The following is a 10,236-nucleotide window of genomic DNA, read 5'->3' as shown; positions in this document are numbered from 1 at the left end:
TATATATATATATATATATATATATAGCAGGCCTGTCTTGAATGAAAGAGCACACATCCAACAAGTGTGACTTTATAAATCCAGAGCTATTGCCCTGCGACAGCATTTCAATTTTCTCGCCTTTTTGCGCAGCAAAAGAAAGAAAAGAAAGTTTAAGCCTTGCTCCCAGCAGGTCATCCGCCTCCAGGCATTCCCCAGATATTAGGGACAAATTGGTTTGCTATTCATTAGTTATATTCACAATAAGATTACAACTCCCCCAGACAATCTCATCAAAACCCTATATGGCCATAAAGGAAAAAAACACACGCTTCACTGGGTTTAGGCAAAGGAATAAGGAACTTAAGATCACACATCGTGGATGGTTTGGACGCACATGTAGGAGAAAATTGTTTTTTATCTTTTCTTTTTCCCCCTCAGCTTCTTTTTGCATTATGCTCCAATGAGCAGCTGTGTGACTTTGTGTGTGTGTGTGTGTGTGTGTGTGCGTGAGGATACATGAATGTGCAGAAATATCCCTCCATCAGTCCCTTGTAGGATCTAATTCCTGCTTGTTTGGACTAAATTAAGTGATTAACAGGTATAGGACCTGCAGACCTGTTAAACCACTGAAGGAAGAAGAAGAGGGTTTTCACAGATGCCGACCATAAAAAGAGGGACTACATTAATCCGCAGGGTAATTTCACGCGATTTGGTCGGGCACCAAAGATGGGTCAAACGGAGGAGAATAACCATTGATTGCTGTAATAGTCCTGCATTAGTAGTGAGATCCAAGGGTGGGGGGGGATTTGTGGGAATTAGCTCGACGAGGTGTGTGTGTGTGAAAGCCGTTTGATGAAGTGGTTTGTTACTTCATTAATGACAAAGGCGACTCGCTTCCATCGACATGGCATTACAGATGTTAAGACCAATTTAGCGCCTTTAAAGGGGCTTAAAGGAAGTTTTGTGACGCCCCCCTCCCCTCCCTCCTCTGATAAAGTGGGCGATCTAATTGAAAACCCCTCGCCTTTGTGGCACGTTTCACATGTTGGGGATTAAGCTCATGAATATATGGTCAGTATTTTGTCAACTCCTGTGAAGAGGATAGACGCACGCAGAGCACTGGATTACACACCTAATCCGTTTCTCTGATTCAGGTGGAGCCGTGCGCATCCTCATCCACCCTCTGCTCTCTGCAGACACATTCCTCTTCGAAACATGTGTTCGTCCTTCTCAGCAGGAACCATACAACCTGTCACGGAGTCGGATGTATTTATTTTACATTCCAGTACACTATTTAGTCAATTATATTAAAATGGCTGTAACGTAAATTGCTTGAAAATGTGTATCTTGCTAAATTATTCTTAAATGTAAGACAGAAAACACATTTATTTCTTCATAACACCTTTTATTAATAGTTCTATAATATTCTATTTCACATTGTTTATTTTTTCCTGGTTTAGGCCTATGTCAGTCCTATAGGAATTTGAAATAATAAAAAGATAACTCATTTACCAATGTAATTTATTCAAATTAGCAATTATTAAACCAGGAAACTTACAATCACTTGATAAGAAATAAAACTAATTTCCTCTGGAAATTTTTTTGACATAAATAATAATCTAAAAATCCTAATAATTCATAAACACAGGTGAAATTCCACACAGGGCGACATTCATTTAACACTACACCGAGTGCAAATTATCAAAACTCGGTCTCTTGAAATATACACGGCCTTGTTTTGAAAATCATCCTTTTATGTGGTACCATTTTTTTTCTCCTTTTTACACAATATGTACAGTTTTCTTTCACACAGTCATGTCGTTAAAGACACACCTCGGATCTCAACTTTGCTCGCGTGTCCTGGAGTCACACTCAGTAACAACGCCACTGCTGCGACCATCAAGGACAGGCAGGAGGACGTCTCAAATTGAAGTGAATTTAGGGAAATCATGGTGCTGGAGACAACCTCAACTAACTCCGGTTTGATTAGGAGATTTAAAAAAAATTAAATTAAAAAAATGTGTGCACACACACCCACCCACACCCAGTGGTGATGCTGAGTCTCAACTGGTGGACAGGCGAGCAGTGGAGAGGAGTCAGGCTTGTAGAGAAGGCTATGGAAGGTCTATGGACAGTTTTCCTTTGGTTCTGGGGGGGGGGGGGACCTCGGACCTCCTCAAACTCCCCTTTTATTACAGACGCAGACTGGCTCAGCCCACATCAATGCATACAGATTAAGCATGTCGAGCACTTGAGTTGTCCACATTTGAAGTAGCACAAGAGTCCTTTCTTAAAGTCTGGGTTCCCCTGCGGTTCTTCAGCTTTGTGTGTGTGTGTGTGTGTGTGTGCGTGTGTGTGTGTTGACAGATCCTCTACTTAAGTAGAAGTAGCCAAACCATAGTCTGTTACAAGTAAAAGTCCTGTTACTTTGTTACTTAAGTAAAATTACAGACAAATTACAAGCAAGAAGTACTTCAAGTATCAAAAGTAAAAGTACTCAATGCAGAAAAATGGCCCCTGTGATAGTACTATTTAATATATTACTGAATTATTATAACTAATGTGTTAATGTTTAAGTGTGTCACAGTTGAAGTTAGTCAAATAAATCTATTTTTAACTTTTTTACACACTGTTGGGTAGTCCAATATATTGCTTATTTTTGTTTCATATGTAAAATCCTAACTGTAGTGTAGAATAAAGTACAGTCTTTCCATCTAAAATGTATAAAGTATTCAAATGGAAATACTAAAGTACAGCTACCTCCAACTTGTACTTAAGTACAGTGCTTATATTAATAATAATAGAAGTTATTTACATTCATCCACTGGCACTGTGTATTTTGTTATGTTTAAACATAACACAATGTCTTAAAAAGCTATTTACCTGCTGTGTCGTAAAATATTGCATTATAGTTAAAAACTTGGATATTAGCGAAGTTACTGGACTGTCATTCTGAAAGGTTTTTGTATGGAGTGTAAAACAATGTTACAATAGCCGTAATTACCAAATACACGCACACACACACACAAACGCTCTTTTTTTAGGCAGTGCTCTTTTGAATTTGGTCGTGCTGTTTTGTTGGGGAAACATGAGGTAACAGCGATGGTTGAACAAGGGGACATCAGGACATCAACCTCCAGAGGTATGAGTGGGTTTTTGGAGGGGGACGGGGGCGTCATGGAATGGGAAATAAGCCCGGGACAGGGAGGTCTAGAGCTGGTGTTGAGTGTTCAGCACACCTCCTTCCCTGCGGCTCCGTTGGGCAGGATGTTAAGCTGGGTCAGCTGAGCCGAGTGTTCCTTGGCCTTGAGGCGCAGCGCGGCGATACTGGAGGCCCTGCGGTCTGCTGCGGCTGCAGAAGAAGGGGCGGAGGAAGAGGAGGAAGGGTCAGGGAGGATGGGGCCCGCATGGGAGGGGTTCTCTACAGGAGGGGCCGGTTGACGGAGGAGAGCTGCAGCGGTGGAAGCACTGGACAGGGGACCCATACTGGAGAAGAGTCTGTAGGAAGACAGACATTTCACAATCTATAACATTTATAGATGCTGAACAATGTTTATGTTTAAATGAGTCATTGCACAATAACACAGAAGTCTTTTTAAGCAAAAACTGTCTGTTTGTCCTTACATTTGAGAGCAGTGTCGACCCAAAATGCTGTCTGTGTGCTGGCAGTAGATGTTTGTTATTTACGCCCCTGGGATGTATTTTATTTCCTTTTCGTTTCTACAGATTGGCTGCAGTAGTGAAAGTCACTAGTGGTGCCTATAAAGTTATCCCAGTAATTTACCAGGAACTATGTGTGAAAGGCTTTAATAGAGAGGACGAAAGCAAATGAGAAGCTAATTGTGGCATATGGGGTGTGCAGCGTGTCACACCTCCTCACAGCTTGTCTTGCATGATCACACGTTTGGTTAATTTGTTAAGGCCTCTGACAGAGGGATTACACACTGTGAACGGTTAACAGTATAACATATTTAAAATCAGACAGAGATGCACAGGGATGCAGTGTGACTGAGGTTTACTGGCAGTCATTAGAGGTGAATATAAGCTTGGTTGCTGCTGTGCATTTTTCATAAATGTGCTTGACTGCGAAACACTGTTATTTTTTATACAATATAAGGATAAAGATGAAGAACAGGTACAGAGATTGGTGGGTTCTGGTGTAAATAAGTATAAATAACAGATATCAGGTCCAAGGGAGCTCTGTGCATGGGTGAAGCTTACCTGCCAAAAGTGGGTCCAATGAAGGCAGGGTGGCGGAACATGGCGGCCGTGCCCAGGAAAGTGCCCAGGCCGAGTGGGGTGCCCAGTGGTGGAGCAGCGCCGTTGTGGGGTGGTGGGGCCAGGCCCGGGAAGGCAGCGGCTGCAGCTGCAGCAGCTGTCCAGGCGGACTCAAGGGCAGGATGGTGGTGAGGAGGGAAGTGCCCTCCCTCCAGGTAGTGACTGAGAGGGTGGCCCGCTGACAAGGGGCCCGGGAACGGCAGGCCTGACGGGTGGGCCTGCACCCCGGCCTTCTCGCGCTTCCTCCACTTGGCCCTGCGGTTCTGAAACCACACCTGAGGGCAGACAGAAGGGATGACATAGAGGTTAATATGAGCATATATCTTATGTCATTATTTTGTAAGTTAGAAGGAAGATGACAAAGGCAGCATCTTGATTCTAGAAAGATATGTACAGGTTCAGGGGAAGAGACTGAAAAAAACGTTACACACATTAGGTTATGCAGGCCTCTCATGCTATAAATAATGAAGACTAGGCCTATAACTCCCTGTCCTGCTACATCACAGCGATGTTTCATTAGAATGAACACGGGACTGTTGTATGTTGTGTCAGTGGAGTCTAACAGTTGTCTAGTTCAGGTTATGGCCAATAGGCGGAAAGTCAACGGTAATTACATGAGAGGTAAACCCTGCAGCTCACGGTCCCTTAAATCTACTTTCTGTCTAATTAAACCCCATGTCCCTGTAGACGGGCTTCGGGGTGGGGGGGCGATAATTAAGAGCGGTGTTAACAAAAGATCCAGAAAATTACCGCTGAACTGGCTCCAATAACAATTAATGCGCTTTAAATTAAATTCTTAAGAGGTGGAGAACAAGTGACTTCCATTCCAAGAGAGTATTTAACTTTCCCACGCATCCACTGTTGCCCAGTTTGCACTGCAGAAGCACGGGGCGCTCACAATGAGCAAAATGTCAACACGAGCAAAGTGATTGTACGAGCTGAGCTTGAGCGACAGGGACTGCGCACACACACACACACATTATTCCCAGAGGGCTGTTTAGCATTACACAGCCCCTCGGGAATTTATGAGTTTTTATCACCTCCTGATGGCGCCCGTTAAGTGATTTGTTCACCTACGGCCCCTAAAGAGACATCTGTTGTTTTACCGTCGGCCATAACCTCCCGGGGCTTCCACCGTGTTTGAACTGTCTCTCTGGTTATGAGCCCGGGCTTTCGACATGCAGGCCACGCTTTCAGTGCAAGGCGAGTAAGAGAGAGGGAGGGAGGGAGGGAGTGTGGTGAGAGGGGGGCCGAGAGGGGAGCGGGAGCAAACACCTTTAATGGTCTCTCATTCGCTCCCAAGTGCAAAGCATCGGATCAATGCAGGTCTATTGCAATCACATAATGGGAAATCAAATAGCATTATCCCTCCCCTCTTTCTCTCCATCTCCTCTCTCTCTGTCTTATTCCTCCACACATCTTTTTACTCACAAACACATCTCGGCCTCGCCCCCTCTCTGCCCCCTCTGATGGGAATTCAAACACCATCTTGTCCCAGGAATACAGACAGTGTTTGCTCCGGCACTAAGTGAGCTTTTTATGAATCTCCAGCGTCGGCTTAATTGCCACTAAAACGTCCTTCATTCGCGTGTAATAACATTCAATAACAGGAAAGACCTTCCCAGCGCAGCGACTGGGGCCATTTAACACATTTTTACAGTAATAAATTACTGTCTCAAATTGGCCCGTAATCGCTGATCCTCAATCAGTGACGCATATGACCTGTTATTATCCAGCACTGTGTACCAGGGCCATTTTATAGAGGACATAAAACATTAGAGGATACAGCTTTTCCCCTCCTATTTGATTTACAAGTCACAGGCTTCTCTTTTCAGATAAAGATAAACAGAGCCACTTACTTGAACACGGGCCTCGGTAAGATCCAGACGCATTGCCAGCTCTTCTCTGAAAATAAAATAAAAAGAGGAAGAGGCAGAGAGACAGAAAGAAAAGATTCAAGGTTACAGGCCACCGTTTGGAAGAAACGTAGAATTGCTGTTTTGTTCCCTCCTGTTATCCACTGTCAACAATAGACGACCGATAATAGGCTTGATTTTTTGTTCCCCTCCCTGGCATGGACTGAGAAAGACGCCATAGCCATATTCTATTTTGCCTGTCACGGATGGGTAGAAATAGGTCTAGTGATTGTTAGATTTTCCATAGCACAGGCCTGTCACTGTAACAACATAATGGTTGAAATAATGACATCTAAACTAGCCTGCCACAAAGCAATTGACGCTCCGTTCAGCTGCAAGATGGGCTTGCAGTGTAAATTAGACCTACATGTCGCCTTAAAGTAAATCGATTGGAAAATATGAATAATAATAGTAAGAAAAATCGAAAACGTAAGCTTTCACTTTCAAGCATAAAATGCGGGTGTTTTAATTAGCCTGTCAAAATCTAACTGAGTAGGAAATAGGTTCTTAAATTCTATTCAGGCCTAAAGAGTTTGTTATGTTTTTAAGAAAAATTTAAAATGTATTCAAAATCTTAATAACGTGATTTTTTGAAACATGTCTACCAGTTTAAACCCCTGAGAAAATTCATGAAGCTCTGTAGTTCACACTGTGTTTTTGTGTGTGTGTGTGCAGGCTACACGTGCCTTGGGGCTTGAGGTTAGGCCCTGAGGGTTTTTTGTTGTTGCAGACTGTATTCAGCATCATGTCCAGCAGGTAACTCGAACATCACCGGTTCATTATTTCTCTAGAGAATAACACCGCTGCCATCTGTATGAAGAGGAGCGGATACAGGTGACTAAACGTCCCCAAGGTGTTCACTTATGCGGGGCACGGGTTTGGTGTTGAGGTGTTATCTCTGCAAAGTGTCCAGTTAAATTAAATTCAATTTTTAGTTGTACACGTGTCCAATTACTGAAGATGTTTTTGGGAAATGTGAATGGACTGTCGGGGCTATTTAAAATGATATGCTGTTAGCCTCATTGTTAACTACATCCATATAATTGTCATAAATAGGCTACACGTTAAATGCGTTGTGTCTTTATGCGTTTTTTAAAATGTACTTGAAACGTAGTAATTTATCGGTTTACTATGATGGTAATAATTTTTTTTTTTTTTTTTTTTTAAGACACATTCAATTACTGGTGTAATTATGGGCGTTTATGCTATGTATGCACATTCTTTGGCCTAGTTTTATCGTTTTAAATCTGTAAACAGATTAACAGGTTTATAATGCAGATTTTGTATAATTGTAATAGTAAAATAAAAATACATTTGGTGGAATGATATTTTTAATTAGCCTAGGCTATACGGCATTTTTTCACGTTTAAAAAACACAACTAAATGCAGTTTTATTTCTTCTGACCTGGTGAAGACGTCCGGGTAGTGGGTCTTCTGGAAAGCCCTCTCCAGCTCCTCCAGCTGGTAACTGGTGAAGGTAGTCCTGTATCTTCTCTGCTTCCGTTTCAGCATCCCTTCCTCCGAGTCACTGCCCGCCGACAGACACACGCTGTCCTCCCCGTCCCTCACGTCCCCATCCCCGGCGTTCAAGCTCTCTCTCTCCTCGTCCTTCGGGGACAGAGCGGCAACGTCCCCGCAGCTCTCCTCCTCCTTCCCTGCGTCCTCCTCGAATTTCAACGGGTCGAGCTCCACCAGTCCCAGGCTGCCGTCCTCCGAGCCCTCCCCGGGGCTCTGGTCGCCCTCTCCCCGGCTTAGCGACGCGTTCTCCCGGTAGGACTTGCTGCGACTGATGCTCACCGGCGGCGCCTGGCTGATTTTGAGGCTGTCCCTGTCCAGCGTCTCCGCGTGGTCGTGGAGGTACTTCCCCCCGGCTCCGTACAGCCGGCGGAGCTTGGGTGGCAGGTGCATGTCAGTGCTTGGAGAAAGGGGGTCTTTCGTCGGCCCTGAGATGGAAGAGCGTCAAATAACGTCAAAATAACGAAATGGCAGTGAACGGGTAAAGTTGAATAGGTTATGTAGGCATCTTTCTGACTTTACAACAGCTGTTTAGTGAGAAACATTAGGCTAGCCAACTTAATGAAAACTAAATTATTCGCTGTAGGCTACGTGTTGACTTGCTGGTTAAAGAAACAACTCTAGCCTAGCCTACTTGACGCCTTATCTAGCCTAGGCTACATGCTTTGAACATAAAGCTAGCTAATTTGTTACACGTTTATCCCTTAGGAAAAACTATGTTTAGGCTAGCCTACTAGCTATCGTTTTAGTTTCAGCCCAAAAAAAACTTACTGTCAGCCGTCTTGTCGAGCTCTCCTCTGCCGGGCAGACCCGTCAAACTTTGCGCCCCTATCAGTCTGACCTTACAAGGACTCCTGCGGCCCAGAATGCTGTCTATGCAGTAAGAGGAGAGCAGCGTCGGGGATTTACTGCTCTTCCTCTCGACCCGGTCGTGGATATCTTCCTCAAACTGACCGCTCATGTCGACGCTTCGGTTCATCTACTTTCTGTTACGCCTGTCAGTCTCCCACCCTCTCTCTCTCTCACTCACACACTCGCTCTCTCTCTCTCCCGGGGTCCGGTGGTCTCTTCTTCTTCTTTCCTCAGGCCGGAGTGTCTATTAGAACCGGGACCGTACACTCCTCCTCTCTCTCTCTCTCTCTCTCTCTCTCTCTCTCTCTCTCTCTCTCTCTCTCTCTTTCTCTCTCTCTATCTCCTCTGTCCCACCTCTGTCGAGCTCTCAGCTAATGACAAACAGCGGTTTGGCTGCCTCGCGCGGACGCTCCGGTCGGCCAGACTCTTCTCCGCTCCGCGCACTCGCTCTCTTAGCTACGTGTAGGCTGTTACTGCGCGCCTGATTGGCTCGTATGTGTGTATATGGGAGAGAGAGCGCGCGGAGCTGCCTTATATATTTTACGATTTAAGTTAATTTGAGGAAAGGCCACAACATCCGCCATGGAGTGCTCTTCCTCCGTGGAACGAACTCAGCAGATAAAGATACAAAAGCTTTTTGGTTTGACTTTAATTTTAAAACCTTTGCAATGTTTATGATTAGCATTGCCTATGTGTGAGGGGGTCTAAAAAAAATCATATTCACTTGAATTAAATTATTTGATAATGACAACAATGTTGCAACTGCACATGTGTGTTTTTCAACATTAATCATGTGCAACAATGTAGGCCTAGCAAACACAATAATCAGCCCAATGACTGTTGGACAAGGATAAGCAGCCACCATAACCCAAGATCACAGTTTTCTGTCATTTTAACATGTAACAGTATTACATATGTGTAAATAATAATAGCAATGGTAGCTGAATTATATTTAGCTGGCTCACATCTGTGTTGCACACCTAGTCCTGAACACATGTAGGTCTACAACAGGATAACCGTATTAAATTAATACATCAATACAGTGTTAACATCCATTACTGTTGCTATCAGGTCTACAAAGTTAATGTAACCCCTTTTTAACAATTACCGTCTTAAGGGTTTAAACGGGCTAGGTCTATAGGGGCACACTTTTATTTTATGTTATTGATAGGCTACTGTATATTAATGCTAAGAAATTAGTAATAATCTTGATAAAAATATAAATAATAATATGATTGTTTTAAGACACCAGTAGGCCTATTGTAGACTAGTGTAAATATAGACGTTTTATATAGGATTTGCTAATAATGACTAATACTATTAGCCCAGTAAACGACAATATTAAACATAACTTAATAATAGCCTGTTTTTTGTGATGATTTATTTGATATAGCTACGTGATATATTACATTCGTTTTCCTCAGGCCGAACAAACACTTATTCTTGAGTCCTTGTGCCAAGTAAAACAAATCTGGCACGGAGTTTGTGTTCAACCTCAGAGCACCTGCGATGACAGCCATGTCAGAGACGGAGTCACACAGAAATAGAAATATCAGCATCAGGATCTGAATATTTCCTAAACATCTCTCAAGTTTCAGCTCGTAGCATCTGAATATTGAGTTTTAACAGGAAATAAACAACCATTCTATCTATCTATCTATCTATCTATCTATCTATCTATCTATCTATCTAT

General features: G+C 43.3%; 1 protein-coding gene across 1 annotated transcript; it reads right to left on the bottom strand.

The window, feature by feature from the left end:
• Positions 1-1,757: 1,757 nt before the first annotated feature.
• Positions 1,758-9,027, bottom strand: arxa (aristaless related homeobox a). The gene is made up of 5 exons (XM_034862600.1): positions 8,463-9,027; positions 7,582-8,119; positions 6,120-6,165; positions 4,204-4,535; positions 1,758-3,480 (listed from the first exon to the last, which is right to left on the bottom strand). The coding sequence occupies exons 1-5, from the start codon at positions 8,668-8,670 to the stop codon at positions 3,213-3,215; spliced, it is 1,392 nt and encodes a 463-aa protein (XP_034718491.1). The 5' UTR covers positions 8,671-9,027; the 3' UTR covers positions 1,758-3,212.
• Positions 9,028-10,236: the final 1,209 nt, after the last annotated feature.

This window comes from Etheostoma cragini, chromosome 22, assembly GCF_013103735.1.
Source record: "Etheostoma cragini isolate CJK2018 chromosome 22, CSU_Ecrag_1.0, whole genome shotgun sequence".
NCBI classification, from domain to species: Eukaryota; Metazoa; Chordata; class Actinopteri; order Perciformes; family Percidae; genus Etheostoma; species Etheostoma cragini.
This window is presented reverse-complemented; position numbering and strand designations above follow the sequence as displayed.